The 17,770-nt window shown below is 40.6% G+C and overlaps 1 protein-coding gene across 3 annotated transcripts in view; it reads right to left on the bottom strand.

Moving 5' to 3' along the window:
• HEATR5B (HEAT repeat containing 5B) overlaps nucleotides 1-17,770 on the bottom strand; it is a 2,176,461-nt gene that overhangs the window by 372,206 nt on the left and 1,786,485 nt on the right. For all 3 annotated transcript variants that reach the window (XM_044058540.1, XM_044058533.1, XM_044058548.1), the window contains exon 30: nucleotides 3,744-3,871. In XM_044058540.1, the coding sequence (XP_043914475.1) occupies nucleotides 3,744-3,871 (128 nt within the window). The remainder of the gene's footprint in view (nucleotides 1-3,743; nucleotides 3,872-17,770) is intronic.

The raw sequence follows: 17,770 nt of genomic DNA, 5'->3' as shown, positions 1-17,770 counted from the left end.
ATAGCTAGTAACTGAATATTACTAAAACAGGCAGAAGTACTGGCCCTTATCTATCAGTTTTGTTTTTCACACTGGTAGAGCTGTCATCTTGGAAAGCCAAGAAAGTAGAGTTTTTGGTATACAAGGTGACTGAAAAAAGGTTTAGACTACCAGGCAGTTTAGATGTTTCATGGTGTGTAGTTTTTGTGCGGCGTATAATGGAGAGATTACAGATAATAAATATACTGTGATCGAGCTACATACAGAGTTGTGTAAGACAGGAAAGAAAGCTGAGGAGAAACTGAAGCAGAACTGGAGAACCACACAGGGATGGGGGTGAACTCTGAGAAAGATCTAACGTGGGATAAGAGAAGATATCAAATATCAGAAAATTAATTTATAGTTGGAAAAGTCTTCATAAGTATTTCTATACCTCACAGAAGTTAAGTGCTATGTGCCCAGAGGTCTTAAGTGAGTGTTGTATTTACAAAGGGACATAGTGGGGACTTGGAGACATATCTTTTGGGAATGTCTGAAACTGGAGCAGTATAAGCACCAAATAGGGATATCCTAGAAGCCTTATGCATAGGAGGAACTGTACTTAGAGCATGACACACTCTTACTCAAGATTCCTCTAAGTGTTAAATGAGCTACGGTGGAATGAGTGTTGCACTTGCTAATTTTAATAAGCCAAAAAACCCATCACCAGTGGAAGCAAAGAAAGCCCCCCCCCCGAATATAGTGGAGTTACAACGTTTACAGAAACTGAATTTTGTGACGCAGATGAGTGGGCTAGAGACAGATACAACAGCAAATGGCTGCATAGCTATTAATGTGCAGTAACTGATACCCAGTTGGAGATGTCAAGGACAGAGACTGCCAGCTTTATACTGCATCACAGGTCAATGTTTCTGCTGAGGTATATGTTCCTTCTGTACATTATTATGACTGAATTTGTTAGACTGTTGTGAATATATCTGAATATTGTTTCTAAATCTCAAACAAAACAAAACCTAATTTTTTTCTTCATGTGGTAATAAAGTTTGTCTTTAAACAAAAATATAAGCATTTAAAAAGAACTAAAGCAGAACAAACACTCAAGAATGAAGTACAATAATACAATGCAAGTTGGTATGCATAGAGATGACAAAAAAGTACAGCCACCTCAATTACAGAGCAACCAGTTAACAGAAAATAATTTCTACCAAAATGGCACTGTATATAACAATTTCTTAAAGATAATTAAAAGTCATGGGGAATACCTGTTAAACTGGAAAGCTATCCTGAACTATAGCTTCTTCATGAAAGAATATCTAAACTGAAATATTATCTTAAAGGTTTTTACCTAGAGTGGAAGTAAGAACCATGACAAGGGAGCAAAAGCGGATAAAGCACTGTCCTCTATTAGAAGCCCAGTTTTAGGAAAGAGGAAACATCAGTGTATGGACTTTTTCCTTGGAGATGTATCTTATATGACAGGAGCAATATTCAAATAACTGAAGCTTTTATAAAAGTCAGCAAAAGAGAAAGTCACCATGTTCTTTAAATAAGGAACCATGACATTTTTTGGAATCCATGTGCTAGTTTGCAGGAAAGGCTCTACCACTGAGTGGAATCTTAACTTCACCCATAATTATGTCCAAATACCAATATTTACTTATTAATTTATTTATTTAACATTTGTTAACTGGGAAAGTTCAACTTGGAACGAAGCCGATTTTCAGCGGAGGCCTGGGGAGAAACACTCCAGAAGTATGTCTTTGTAACATGGGAGGAAACCAGAGTACCCAAAGGAAACCTACACAACACAGGGCGGACATGCAGACTCCACACAGAAGGCACCCCAGCCAAGGATCGAACTGGAGAACCTCTTGCTGTGAGGCGACAACGCTACTGCTGCACCACTGCACCGTCCAATACAAGATAATTGACTTCAACAGCTGGCCATGTAGTTGGTGGCATCAGCCTAGGAGGTAGAAGACAGCTCAACCTGTTTTGCTAGAGATGGCCTACATCTCTCTCTCAATGGTTTGTACTCAGGGCCACAGCCCCTGCTGTCCTCAGTCTGATTACTGGACATTCCAACATTGTAAATAGTGACATTACAAATTCTAATTCTGACCATCTCAATGCCAGAAGTCTTAACAACAAACCGCCTGATCTTGACACTCTCCGGCATCTAGAATCCACCCATGTCTATGCAGCAAATGAGACTTGGATTCAGTGCAATGATAGCATTCTCTCCATACTTGGATTTGGCATTTGCTTTACCTTCAGACATGAGGGACACTGTGTAGGCATCTCCATGTTTGTCACTGTCAATATGACCTACAGGCACCCCAACACTGCCTGAAAACCATCAGGTCTCTGCAACTCATCAGCCCATTAGTCCATTAGTTTCTCAAGGAACAAGAGCCACTCCTGATGCATTATTTCCCAGTGAGGTGAGAAAACCAGTCACAAAACCATTATTCTGGCAGCAATTGGGGCATTTCTGCTATGTGGCCCTAAACCTGCCTCCTGCTGGTGACACTGGTTTCTGCATCACCATGGGGGACCCACCTGTGCTCCCTATACAGAAGAGTGCCTGCTCCTTAACACACCTCTGTAAGGAGGCTACCATTACCAGGTTGGTCATGCCAGCAAGCATCCCTTCCCCTGCAATGCTGTCAGGGAGACAGGCCTATACTGCTCCCTTGGAGCACCAGGTCATCACAGTGGAGAAGCCATCACAATCATCTTTCCTAGGTGAGTCGAATAATATATACCCCACATCTCTCGACAGGAAAATTTCTCTTCCAGCTTCCAGAGCTGCTAACTGATCTTGGGTCATCTGGGTCACAGTTAGGGTTTTATTCCTTTGCACCACTGAGACAGGTTGGGTTATACACATACCTCTCAACTGCTTAGCACAAGAAATATTAAAGTCAAAAATAATGGAGGGGGGGGACAAAGGTCCAAAAATAGGAACACATTTTAAATATTGCTCTTATAAACTTGCTAGAATAACAGGGTTTGTGTTGGCATGCATTTTCTGAAGGATATGAAGTCTGAAACTGAAATATCTGTCATTATTTAGTGACTGGCAAGAAAATCTCAAATTTTAAGAGGAATAGACCAAAAATGTGGACGTTCTGCAAAAAATCTGAACTTTTGAGAGGTATGGTTACATCTTAAGGATGGTATTTGGCAAGGCACACATGGTCTTCAGATTTACTTGATCCTATGGTCCTCAAGCAGTTGTGGTTTTCTTTTCTGAATGACAAAAGTATGACATTTAAAGACTTTCTTTTTTCAGGATTTGTAGTGACTGAGCAGCCAAGATTAACTAAAGTAATTCTATCTGCCTAACAATTTATTTTGACTAAATGTAGTCATAACTTAAAGGCCTTGTGTTTACCTGTTCACAACAAATGTACAGGGTACAGATAAAAACTAGCCTGTGCTAGATTTTCTTTTATTTTACATAGATAATACACTGAACAGTTGTGTTCTTAACATTTTCAAAAGAAAGACCCCAGAGCACAGAAATAAGGTTCTCAACTTGTTCATAACTATCCTTCATGTCCCTTTTCACTTTAAGTAGGAGAAAAATCTGAAATAGTGATGTATCAGCACCGTTCTGTATGTAACATTTCATACATTATACCTGGACAAATCAGTATAACATAATCTCCAAGACTACTGAACAGAAATCCTGAAATAATTTCATAGTGAATACAGTATCACACCCTGAAGTGTTGCAATATACATTGGAGTGTTACCTGATCTTCAGCAATATGACTTCTGGCACATGGGGATTCCAACAAGGTATGTAGAGCTTGTAAACAGGATGTAACATGTTCTATAGGCTCTTCAGGTCTGGGAGAACACAGAAACTCAATGCTGACACCTGTGAAAGAAAAAAAATAGTTTAATTATCTCATAATAAAAAAAAAAAATCAGAAAAATATCCATAATTGCATATTCAGCCAAAATTCTGCAAAGCCCTATAAATGTGGAAATAAATATTTAAGACAAAATTTAATATCTGAATTGGTTTGGCGGTGCAGTGCTCAAATTTTTATATTGGATACTGGTAACCCGACTTTAGGAAAAGACTCATCATAAGATACGTGACTACAAAGAAACACACTGAGCATTCTATAATTATCAATGATTTCTGTGAGAGGCACAGAGAAGTCTGCTTAAATCTTACTGGGATACAATGGGAATTCAGAGGAGACTGGAAGTACAGGATTATCCTTCTAGATGGTTAAAGGGGAAAGTGACAAACACTACAAAAGAACATACACCAGTTGTCCAATGCATGTATGCTTCACAGGGGATAACTGCAGCAAAAAAATAAAGTCAAACACAGGAACAGGACTGTCAGACTTTCAAAAAGGCCCCAATAATCATCTGCATCTTACAAAGTTTGAAACTGAAGTTGTTTGCTTGTTAGCAGGGCATAAGGACAATATCCCTAACTTGGAGGTCAACAAAGAAGATAGACAATAACTAAACAGATCAACAAAGAAGATAGACAATAACTAAACAGAGGAAATGACAGTGAAAAGAAGAAGAAATTAGCACAACAAAAATGCACCCTTGTCAGAGCCTGAGAAGAACCCTCAGAATAAAATTCTCCTGTAATAAACTGTGTTGTGCCACCACCACAGAAAGATCAGTGTCTGCTTCTAGAAAATCCTCTGTCAACTGAAAACTTAAAACCGAGTTCTCAACAGTTTTTCAGTACATCAAAACTATTAATCTACAAAATCTGTTTTGAAAATGGTGTACGTGCACATGCACCTCTCTCCAAATATTAACAGAAGGTGTTACAACTTAGTAGCAATAACAGCTATGATGTCATCAGTGCAGAATTGTAGCAGTCCCTCTGTGGGAAAATGATGTATGTCTGACTATGACCTGACCTGCCAAAGTAATACATGAATACAAAAATGAGGCAACAAACTAACACTTGTAGATCAGGAGAATACCAGAAGCTATGACTCAAGCGCAGAGCAACAACAAAGGGAGTGGAATTCACAGAGATTAGCACAGTACTGCATCTCACAGTGCACACACAAACTGTGTTGCTCTGCTCCATTAAAATGAAATGCACAGTCATACATGTCCATGATAACACTCCATCAAACTAATAGTGAATCATCATGGCTAAGAATTGTACAACTCAGCAGTGTCAACAAGCTGCTCAGCAAAGTGTCCTACCATCCCCTACAAGGAAGAAGCAGAGGTTCTTAGCAGATCACAGAAGCACACTCCCTCAAAGAGACACAAGCACAAATAAACATCTGCATATGCATGACCACACATGCACACAATGAAGAAAACAGACAACTTGCATAACTTACCTACCACAGTAGCTAAAAGATAGGGTAGGATGAGTACAGTACAGCCACTATAGTTTGTGGCTGTGCTCTGTTTAGCCCTCCCTGTCAGACAGTGGAGGCTACATACACAGACACACAAACCTGCACAGACAATCATTCACAAACTACCACAAGACACATACATGTACACAGATAGAGAAGTAGATATCCTGTGCCAGCATACTCTGCATGTCCTACCTCACCATCCATAACAGGATCAGGTATGAGTCATTTCACACATGCACCCACACTTTACTTACCTGGATTGGCAAGCTAGCACTGTGAAGCTGCTCTGCATCATCCTGCACAGATTCTCCCACAATAATTTATGCTGCATGCAGTTACACATTTCTGCACAGATCTTGCACATTTTGGGCAACTTTGAATTGACACACTATACAAGTCTTCCACACAAGTCATAGCACTGAAATATGCAAAAGCCTAATTTAAACAGAGCTACACTTGCATGCTGCACGTTAAATCCTAAATGCCCAGTCTTACAGCTTTGCTCTGCTGGACATCACAATGTATATTAAATGGGAACTCCTTGCTTTGTACTCAAAGCACATTACGAGAAAAGAGTGGAAGTGAAGTATATACTACACATATTGTGTCCTCTGTCACTCAAACAGCAGGAACTCTACCACACATCACACTACTGAAAGTTGGGTTTGTTCAAAAGCTGTACCTGTGAGCAGCAGCCTACTGGGATTATTTGCTACTGTGCAATGTACATCTAAATGTATATTAATGTAAAGTAGTCAGACATTTCCTTCACTGGGATGGGCAGTAGCTGTAAAATCCCCCCAAGGGACTACTTTTTACACTCTAAGGATCACTGACCTAATTGGTCAGTGTCCATTCTCATGGCCATTAAATTACATTGTCTAATCCATTTACTTCCACTCTCCCATCTAACTGGTCTCTGCTTTCAGTAACTGAAAGAAAACCTGTTCAAGTTTGTGTTTCCATGTTAATGGCTATAAAGTGATAACTTTCTGATGTAAAGGGTCTCCAGGTCATCTCCAGCTATCACGTGTTAAACTCCAATACGAATACCTTCTGAAACTATTTTACTACTATCATAGAATCACTCTTCTTTCTATTCACTTATTCCCAACTGCCATCTAATATTCAGCATAATTCCAAACACCCTTTCTCCTTCCCATACTGCTCTGCACTATATCCAGCCCTTCTGAGCCCACTCCTTGACAGCACCTCTAAACAAATCTTTAGCAATAATCCCTCCTCCATTTATCCCACCAATCTGCTCTCATATACTGAAGACTAATTTTAATCTACCTCTATTATCACCACTAACCAAGATGTTTCTAACCAATGTGCTGTTATTTTGTATACTCACAAATATTATCCCAAACTTACACTTACCACACTATAATTCCCCTCACATCTCCTCCAATGTATCACCTCACCCCTACCCTTCTATTTTTTTCTAATTTCTTTAACTACAGATACATCAAGTCAAAATTCTTATGTACCAATAAAAATTAAAGTAAAACCTAAGGTAAATACAAATGGCTCTACACTTTTTTATACACAATAATACCACCTAGAAACTCAGTGGTGACATTTACCCCAGTCCTGGCCCCACTACACAGCAACCCAGCCAACAACTACAAATACTTCAAGATCTGCTTCCCCATTTACCTCTGAATCCAAACTCCTGCTTATAAACATGAATGTTAGAAAGATATGGAACAAAATCCAAGACAGTCATGCATATCTAACTACTTACTCCCCTGATATACTAGTTACTACTTAAACCTAGTTAAATAAATATATATTAGATGATAATGTCATCCCACTCTGAATTTAATATACACAGGTTCAACAAGAAAAACAAACGTGCTGGTGGCTTTGCCATTATCTACCAAAAAAAAAAGGTTAGAAATAACCCCACTCCCCCAAAGATCCCAAAATTAAACAACCTGAAATTCCTCATATCATTCCCCAAAATCAACAATACAAAGTCTGTATTTCTCAGCTATAGCTGTTTTTACCTCCTTCGTGGAATCCAGGACCCACAGAATTTTCACAGACAACACAACTGTCATGGTACAAACGAAACAGAGCTGATTCATCTTCCTAATGTCTTTAGTCCTATCCAGAAACAATCGCAAAAACATAGAATCCAACACAAAGTGGAATTTCTGCTACACTTTCCTACTTCTGTGAGCTCCTAAGAGCGGATCTAGCTTACTCCTCAGTCAAAGGCATACTTATCTGTCATTTCTGCATGTATTCTCCTTCATCCACTGCTGCGTTCTAGAAATGAAGTAAAGCAGTTCTTCAAGGCTGACCTTCATTTAAACCCACCTGGGAGGGTTATTCTCTCTTCTTGCAAACTTAAATTTGTCCTAGAAAAACTTATGCACCCATTTAAACAAGTGGCTTCTGCATCTCTAAAGTTCTGTACTTGGAAAACCATTCTCTAGCAGCACTTACTTTTGCCAACAGGGTTTCTGAGCTTCAAGCTCTAATGGCCTCTCCTCCCTTCCTTATTTTTTATAAGAATAGAGTACCTCTTTGGGTCAATCCTTCTTTCATGCCTAACATGGTTAATGAGATGTCTCTCAACCAGACTATTAACCTGCCAAATTTCTTTCCAAACCCTCAAAACAAATGTGAAAGATTACTACACTCCTTGGATGTGCACAGACAGTCTACATTCTACGGCTTGCACCTGTCACCCCTAGGCTTTCGAATACTGGCCAAGGCTCTTGCTGCCCCTATAGTGCCTTTTTAAGGCAAGGCTCAAAAGTCAAACCCACCTCCGTAAACAGCACAATTAACAAAAAACTGAGGGTTATGCTACTCAACGCCAGGAGTTTAAATCTCAAAATGCATGTGCCTGAAGCACACCTCAGTATGGAATACGTCGACATCTATACAGTAACTGAAACCTGGTTCAAGGCTCCAGAGAGCACAACAGCACTACCGGGCTACAACTCATACTACCCGTTCCGGCCACAAAACATGGACCGAAACACAAAAGGAGCGGGTTTATCCATATTCATCAAGGATACCTACACCTCCAGGTTAGTGGCGCAGCATGATACCTCTGAGATCATCCATGTGCAACTAACATTGGGCAAATTTGCAATGCAAATTGTGACCTGCTACAGATCACCCTCCATGACCCAGGACCACCACTCCACCTTTCTGGAGACACTGGAAAACATGAAGGTCCTACCGAACACCCTGATATTGGGCAATTTCTATTACCCTACCATTCACTGGGAAAACTACTCGATTAGAAACTCCCAGGCTCAGCGCTTCCTGGAATTCATCAACTCAAACGCCCTGGATCAGCTAGTAAACTCCCCTACCAGAAGTGAAAACATAAACATACTGGACCTGGTCATCACCAGCATGGTCGACCTGAGGTCAACCCGTCACTGGTTAGATCAGACCACAAACTAATCAGTCTGGATGTCCACACGCCCAACTAAGGAAACCACAATGAAAAACTTTTCTAAAGCAAACTTCACCTTACTTAAGACAGAGATGGTAAGTTTCACAGACCCCATGCTAAAGGATAACGCTGTCCAAGATGCACAAACCTTTATAAATGCACTCTATGAGCACCTACAAGGATGCATGGATCGTGCCATCCCTAGTAAAACCAAGACTCACTCCTCTAAGAGAAGGAAACCAGTTTGGTGGACCCCTGCCATAAACAGGCTATACAATAGATGGAGGAAACTAGTTCAGAAAAAAAGCAAGTCCCAAGAAGGAAAGACATCCCTGATCAGTTTCAGTAAGAAACTAAGGTCCCTCATGAAATCATCCAAGGCTAACTTCGAAAGAAAAATAGCCAAGGATTCAAAAGATAACTACAAAGCCTTCTTTAGCTATGTTAAGAATCTAAGTGACAACTCACAGATATGCACTGAACTAGTGCAAAACAGAACAAAATATACTGAACCTACTGATACTGCAAAAATCCTGGCAGATAGACTCAGTGCAAACTTCACCCCCCCTCTCACCTCCAAAAGGGCCCACTACAATACCGGAAAAGTGTAGTGTCCCAAAAATCACAGACGCACAAGTGAAAACAGTCCTTTCAAAAGCAAAAAAAAACAGTGTCAATGGCACCAGATGGTGTCCGAGGCTGCATCTTGCTCGAACTACAGAATGAACTAACCCCCCACCTAAACACACTGTTCAACCTCAGCCTCTCCACAAGCTATGTGCCCATAGAATGGCGCACAGCAATGGTTATTCCTCTCCTCAAAGTAGGGGCCACAACTGACCCTGGTAACTATCGCCCCATAAGCCTGACTAGCCTGGTCTGCAAGGCTATGGAGCGCATCATCATGGAACTCATTAACAAAGACAATGGGAACCTCCAAACACTTGACCCCGACCCAGTTTGGCTTTGTTAAGGGCAGATCATGCCTACTAAACCTGGCTAACTTCTTCGAGACAGTCACCAAGGCCACAGACGAGGGAAAGGTGGTTCACACAGCCTACCTTGACCTCACCAAGGCTTTCGACACCATTCCCCACTCGGGTATTACAGAAAAACTCACCAGCTTGAAAATAAACCCCTACGTCACGAGATGGGTTGCCAACTGGCTTACAGACAGAACTCATATGGTAAGAATAGCGGGCTCCAGGTCAGACTCTAAACCCATTACAAGTGGTGTCTCGCAAGGATCGGTCCTGGGACTCCTACTGTTCAGCATATACTTCTCAGAAGTACAGGCAAACACAGGAGGACTATGGCTAACCAAGTTCGCCAATGACTGCAAACTGGGAGCCATAACTGACTCTCCGGCTGACACGGACATCCTCCAAAAGGGCCTTACTGAGACGGACACCTGGTGTCAAAGTCATGGTCTCAAGCTAAATACCAAAAAATGCATAGTCATCCCATTTGGGAAAAACAAAACACCCATGAATTGCCACATAGGTGGCACCCCCCTTAATACAGAAGAGGTAATAAGAGATCTGGGGACCCAGGTAGATAGTAATCTCTCCTTTGATAATCATATTGCCAAAGTAGTTAGGAAATCCTTCTATGTGGCCCATCTAATTACTAAAGGGATCGCATCTAGAAATAAAGAGGTTATAGTGCCCCTCTACTCGTCACTCATTAGACCCCATCATAGAGTACAATGCCCCATTTGGGATGTACCTCACAAGACACTTCCAACAGCTGGAAAGATCACAAAAGTACCTCACCAAGAGGATTACTGGCCTCAAACATATGTCCTATGCAGCCCAACTGAAAAAACTCCAGCTGTACTCAGAGGCATATCGCTTACTCAGAGGTGATCTCTGCCTGACTTACAAAGCCCTGTCCAACTCAGAATTGATGGACATGCTCCACCTAAAGATATCCAAGTCACTGTGAGCCACGCGCTCTAGTGAGCTAAACCTCGCCACAACAATAAACAGAACATGCTGGAGGGATAGATTCCTGTCACAGAGACTCCCCATGCTTTGGAACAAAATTACAAACTACATTAGGCAGAGCCCCTCACTAACACTCTTCAAGAGAAACCTTGACGAGTGGATGGGTAACAGAAAATACACCCCTGAGATCACTTCATTGGCTCTGCTTGACAGAGGATCAGTTAATTAATCAATGGGGTGGCGAAAGCCGACACACTCTGACTAGGCTTATAAATGCCCTTGGGCAGACAGCCTAGTACCTACCTATGAATAAGACTAATGACATTAGAAAGACAGATCAGCTCTTTGTTTCCATTCAGGAAAACAACTTTAGCAATCCTATCTCAAAACAAAAGATTGCCAAATGGCTCTCTAAGTCCATTTCCTTCTCTTACTCTCATCATGGTAAGTCCTTGCCCTTTCCATTTAAGGCCCATTCCACTAGAGCAATTACTTCCTCTGGAACCTTTGACAAAGAATTGACACCACAACTATTTTAGAAGCAGCCACTCAGTCATCTGTACACACTTTCACTAGATAAAGAGCTTCTTTTTCTAGGTCTGTGCTATCTGGACTGAATGACAGATCCCCTGCTCTTGGTTCTTCCATCCTTCCTAAATTACAGGCTTTGGGAATCACCCATCTGTACTGGAATATTACAACAGTGATCTAAACAAGGACACAGTGTAATTGTGTAAGAACTTACCATAACAGTAGCTGTCCTACTGATCACTTCCCACTTTATTTTCCCTTTGTTTTTAAGATTTATCTTGTGCACTCTTGTGGGTGGGGGGGGGGGGCGCATCTCCATGCTTCTTTCCTCTTAGCTGACTATTTTTTTCTTTTTTCTGAGTTCTTCCCTCAAGTGTCTCCAGGTCTCCTAGCTAGCTAATCTGAAGAGCTTACACTCAAAGGTCTGCTATTGTACCCTTATGCCCACAGGCTTAGGTCATACATCAGATGCATAACTGTATGGAAGGTTTCTTTAGCTTTGTTACTCTGCAGAGATGTCAGGTTATCTCCATGAAATAACCCAATAGCATTAGAATATCTTAATAGTGATCAGTAGGACATCTACTCTTATGGTAAGCTCTCACACCGTTGTACTTTTCTGCAAATTTTATGGGATGGTTTGTCCCCCAGTAATGCACTAATGCACAACCATGGAGTTAATACATACATATATATATATATATATATATATATATATATATATATATATATATATATATATATATATATATATATATATGGAGAGAAGGAGTGAGTGACTGAGTGTAAAGGGGGAGAGGGTGCAGAGGACAAGCCCCCCCCCAACTTACTTGGCATTTTAATTTTCATGATATTTTTAAGGTAGGACTAGTGTCAGTAATGTTTAATAGCAAAACAACATTCTTTTTAAAGTTGAATTGTGTAGCTGTTGTTGAGTTGTAGTCAATTTGAATCAGGAATAGGTATGCAAATTGCATAAACTTTAAAATCCTAGCTACACCCCAAATAGGGAATGTTTCAATGCTATGACACACATTTCTGGAGTAGTACTACAGGCTGTATATACAAACATACTGGAATAACAACTCTAGCTTGTCAGCTGTGAAGTGCATTTGCTTTGAATCACTGGGTTTAGCAGACACTCTTCCTATTGTTAGGGGATATGCATATTACTAAAGGTTCAGCATTTTTCACTACTGTGTGAATTACTGTTTTTGGAGAAGTCAGTTGTGTTTTTCAGTATATCATGACAGGTTCTTTAGACAATACTGCAGTTGGTGAAGCTTTATTTTATTTATAATATATATGTTAAGGTGTATGTTTTAGACAATACTACAGTTGGTGAAGCTTTGTGTTATTTATAACATATATGTTAAGGTGTAAGTATTTTTGTTAGGTGTTATCACGTGTTTGATGTTGGTGTGTGCAGGCCAATTTCTAAACCCTTTTTGATTGTGTGCATCATTACTGCTATACTTGAAATATTGATTTCCATGGTTAGCTATAATGGGAAGTTACTTGTCTCCCACCAGGACACAAGTGCTCTTTAGCATATGCATTCTGCATGCTGGTAAGCCATTAGACCTCAGGAATTTGTTTAAAGTGTTCAGATTTGCAAAGTAGTACTTACTTTTTACTCTTGTCTTGGTGGGCTCTGCCCCGCTCTGTTTGCCCTCACTAACGCTCGGGCTCTCTCCACTCCCCTGCCCCCTATTCCCTCCCGCCCCCACTACCTCTACATTTATAGTAATCACAGCCACACCCACAGCTCACCCTCACATCACCTCTACCAATCACAGCTCTTCAAGTCAGATCACATTATACCACACCAACTTGCTCCACACAAAATACTCCCAATCACTCTCATTCCAACTAGGCATTTTTTACATCACCCACACTACCCATCCACATATAGTGAAACCCTATAATTCCTATTCAGACCCCCACCTAGTACCAACTTAAACTTTAAAACCATGACTATCATACAACTAAGTCTAGCCTGTCTTCTCATAATTCTTTATAACACCACAAGTTATGACTCTAGCAATATCCCTAAACTTAGTAGCACAACACTACATTATGCACTCTCATGTACAGATACCACAGATTATAATAATATCTGCCCACAATTCTTCAAGAACTACATAACGGACCAATTCAGAACTAAACACATATGCTCTCATTCCTACTCCAAAAAAAAACACAATACTTTCTCACACTCCTCACCAAACACCAACATCTGTATCACCATTTTAACACCAGGCTCACCATAAGTGGGGATATCCACCACAACCCAGGCCCAAATCCATCCTATCCAACACAAATGTCAGAACATAACACCCCCACTATCTTCATCTCTGGGCAAATCAACAACAGCAGCAAAACCAACCATCTTTTAATGCTAAATATTAATATTAGAAGTATCAGAAATGGGCAGCCACTGTAGTGCAGCGGTTAGCGTTGTCGCCTCACAGCAAGAGGTTCTCCGGTTCGATCCTCAGCTGGGGCACCTTCTGTGCGGAGTCTGCATGCCCTCCCTGTGGTCACGTGGGCTTCCTCCGGGTGCTCCGGTTTCCTCCCACATCCTAAAGACATGCTGTAGGTGGATTGGAGACTCTAAATTGACCCTAGGCGTGGGTGCGTGCGTGTGCATGCCTTCTGTGGAAAATTGGGCACCGGGCTGGCAACTCGACACTGTAAAACTCCACTGCCAATCATGAGCAGACAGGTGATCTGCTGTGGTGACCCCTAACCGGGAAAAGCCGCAAGAAGAAGAAGAAATATCAAAAATAAAATACCTGAACTCCAGGCCACAATGGCACACAACTCCCCAAACATAGTTGCTTTAAAAGAAACCTGGCTAAATGAAAACATAGCTAACTCAGAAGTTCTCCCTACTGGCTACATTATCATTAGACAAAACAGACCACTTTGTAAAGGGGGTGGAACTGCCTTACTGTACAAGTCCAACTTAACTGTACTTCAATTACCAAACTCCTACCCCTCCCCCAATAATTGGGACATACTTATCTCGCAACTTCAACTTCACCCTAAAAAGATCATCACCACAATTGTGATCTATATTCCACCTGGTAATATACTTGCTAGCCTTGAAGACTTTTATCCTGGTGTTCTTCCACATACTCACAAGAAACCCTTATTCTGGGGGATTTCAACTTAGATTGGTTCACGTGAATATCAGAACCACCAAGTAATCTAATAAATCTCCATGGCTACCAGCAGCTAGTCCAAATTCCAACTAGATGTGATAAAAAATCTAAAAGGGAATCCATCCTTGACTGGGTCCTAACTAACAACCCCACATTGTACCCCCACGCAGGCAATCTCCCAGACACCTTAAGTGACCACAACTTAATATACTTTATACGTAAAGAACACTAAATTCCTGGATGGCTGAGCGGAGGCAATAATTCCAATGCTGTTAACACGATTACAAAGTTTTATTCCACCAAAACACACGTTTAACACAAGCGCTTTCACTCGGTTCATACTTTATACGTAGTAGAACAAGCATATGTAAAACCACTGACTATATATCCACTAGAAACACAAAATAATTCTCTCATGAGGTCCTCAATGGTTTACTCTGCAACTGTGACTGGACCCCTCTAGAAACCCTCCCACTTGACCAGGCTGTACCATATTTCAACAAAACATTTCTACAACACCTAAACACTGTCGCTCCATTGCGCAAAATCAAGGTTATACAAACCCCTGGCTCAGTAAAGAAAAAAAAAAAATCCTCAAGTCCAGAGACACTGCCTGGCTTTACTATAAAAAAAAATAAAGAAACACAAAGCCTAACTAAGTACCAAGAACTGCACAACCTTGCAAAAAATGCATTAGGCTGGACAAAAAATCCTACTATACGACATTACAAACTAAATACCAACACAACCCCCCAAAATTTTGGAAAAATGTAAACCAGCTACTAAAACCCACCCAAAAGGCTACCCCCAAACCAACCACCCCTGACACTAAAGTTCCCATCGAAACACAATTCAACTCCCACTTTGTGAACTCAATTCTATCCTTAGTATCACAGGACAGTTCCTTCCTCACTATCCCCCCCAACATAAATAACACTAATACAAGCTTTACCCTCAAAACAGTTTCCACCACTTCAATCAAAAGCATGCTCTCCAAACTAAAAACCTCATCAACAGCAGCCGACCTACTCCCCGGCTATTTCTTGAAACTCACAGCAGATGCTATTGCTATCCCAATCTCCACTCTCATAAACAGATCAATTGTTGAAAACTATGTGCCCCAACTCTGGAAAATAGCCTATGTTACACCGATACATAAAGGCGGGACCTCCACTGAACTTAATAACTACAGACCCATTGCTTTACTCTCCCCCTGGCCAAAATCCTAGAAAAATGCAACCATACCCAGATGCTAAAATATCTCCTAAACAGCAACATCCGTCACCTACTCAGCATGGTTTCAGACCTGCCCATAGTACCACTACAGCCCTCCTCTGCTTCACAGACACAGTAAACCTTCTCAGAAATGAAGGCTTTCAGGTGTGAACTCTTTTTTTGGATATGTCCAAAGCACTGTCCCACAGTCTCGCACAAAATCCTGCTAAACAAAGTAAACTAATATCACCTATCAAATTCCACTCTTACCTGGTTCCAAAGCTACTTAACTGACAGGTACCAAGCTGTGAAATGGGAAAATTCTCTCTCTCCTCAGCTGCCTATAACTATAGGAGTCCCACAGGGTTCTATCTTAGGGCCACTACTATCCACAGTCTTCACAAATGACCTCCGTACCTCCACACAGCATGCATCTATCAATCAGTATGCAGATGACAATACCTTAATCTGTGCTGCACAAAACATTCCCACTCTCCTGCAAACAACTCAACTAGCATTCTCTGACGTTGAAAACTACCATACCAAAGCCCAATGTATCCTCAATCCAAAGAAAACTCAGCTTATGATTATAACCAGTTCTAACAAAAACACTGATAACAGTCAATTCACTATCTACTCCGCAAATGCTACTCCAATCGCTCCAGTGGCACAGGCTAAGCTATTGGGAATAACTATAGACTCCCACCTAAAATTTGATAGTCATCTCAACTTAACTATTAAAAAAGTACATGCCAAACTGGGATCACTCTACCGTATCAAACCATTTCTTACCAACAACATAAGATTAGCCATTGCTTGCTCCCAACTTCTATCCACCCTACTCTATGCATCTCCCATTCTGACTAATCTCAACAAAACTGAACTAAGCAAAATGGAAGCCTGCTACAACAGAATTGCCTGCTTTGCTGCACATTGCTCATATAGAACTCATCACTGTACTGCTTTGAGACAGTTCCACTGGCTTGAACTGCCCAACCTCCTAAACTACAATCAGCTCTGCCTCTGTCATTCGATCTATTACCTCCCCAATAAGTGTCCTGCCCTCAAAAACCTAGTACAACATCACTCAGCCAAAAGGCCTCTTAGATCATCAAGCAAACTACTACTAGAAGTCACCAACAGCTACAATAGCTTTGGAGATACACTATATAATAGTTCAGTGGCTAAAAAATGGAACTGTCCCCACTAGCATTCAAAATACATCATCCTAAGACTCCTTTAAAGACCTCATCAGTCAACATTTCAAGCAAAGTTGGCAGTGCCATGATTTCTCCCCAGGCTAGTGAAAGCGGATAAGGTACACATACTAAATCTAAACTACTTGATAACAGTTTTCAATCTTACTCACAAACACTGGCTAATCTAAAATGTATGTATTGTACCTGTGTACTATGTATGTATTCTACCTATGTTCCAAATTTCAGCTGTACACCACAAATCTATTAATTACCTTTATTTTTAAATTAATATTTTCTGTTTGTTCCCTCCACTGTAATTGTTGATGTGCTGCATAACTCTGTAAAAACATGTCTTTTGTAATTTGTGTGTATACTGATCATGTCTAAATAACTAAATGTATCTGTAATTTTTCTATGTGGAGCTTTTCTCCCCGGTCCTCTGCTGAAAAAGGGCCTTTTCGGCTCAGACACCCCCAGTTAACAAATGTAAAATAAAATAAATGTTTTTCTATGTTATGATATGTTGATATGTGTAGGTCAAAGTTTTTTTTTTCCTTAATGTGTATATTGACAATGTTTTTCTGCTTTCTGTTTGTGGCACTAGTGAGATGGTATATTTTATTGGCAGTTACTGGTATTAAGATAATGCTTCTCTTTGAGGCTGAGGTGATTATTGGGATAGCACACTGAGGCTAGCCATGAGAATGTCTTTTCCTATGACCTTTCTACTTGATGGAGTTATAACGTGCAAAATTGCCCATTCCCACAAAAAGGTTTGTTGCATTTTTACTTAGGTTTTGTGAAGGTTACTGTCGGAAGTTTGGTTTTGTTCCCACATATTTGAATAAGGTGGTGGTTTCAAGGGAATTATGCTTTTTGTCAAGAATAATGAAGTTAGAAACTGATTATATTGAGT

Source organism: Protopterus annectens, chromosome 1.part2, assembly GCF_019279795.1.
Source record: "Protopterus annectens isolate FY-2018-M chromosome 1.part2, PAN1.0, whole genome shotgun sequence".
Classification (NCBI taxonomy): domain Eukaryota; kingdom Metazoa; phylum Chordata; order Ceratodontiformes; family Protopteridae; genus Protopterus; species Protopterus annectens.
The sequence above is the reverse complement of the archived record's forward strand: the minus strand, read 5'-3'. Positions and strand labels throughout refer to the sequence as shown.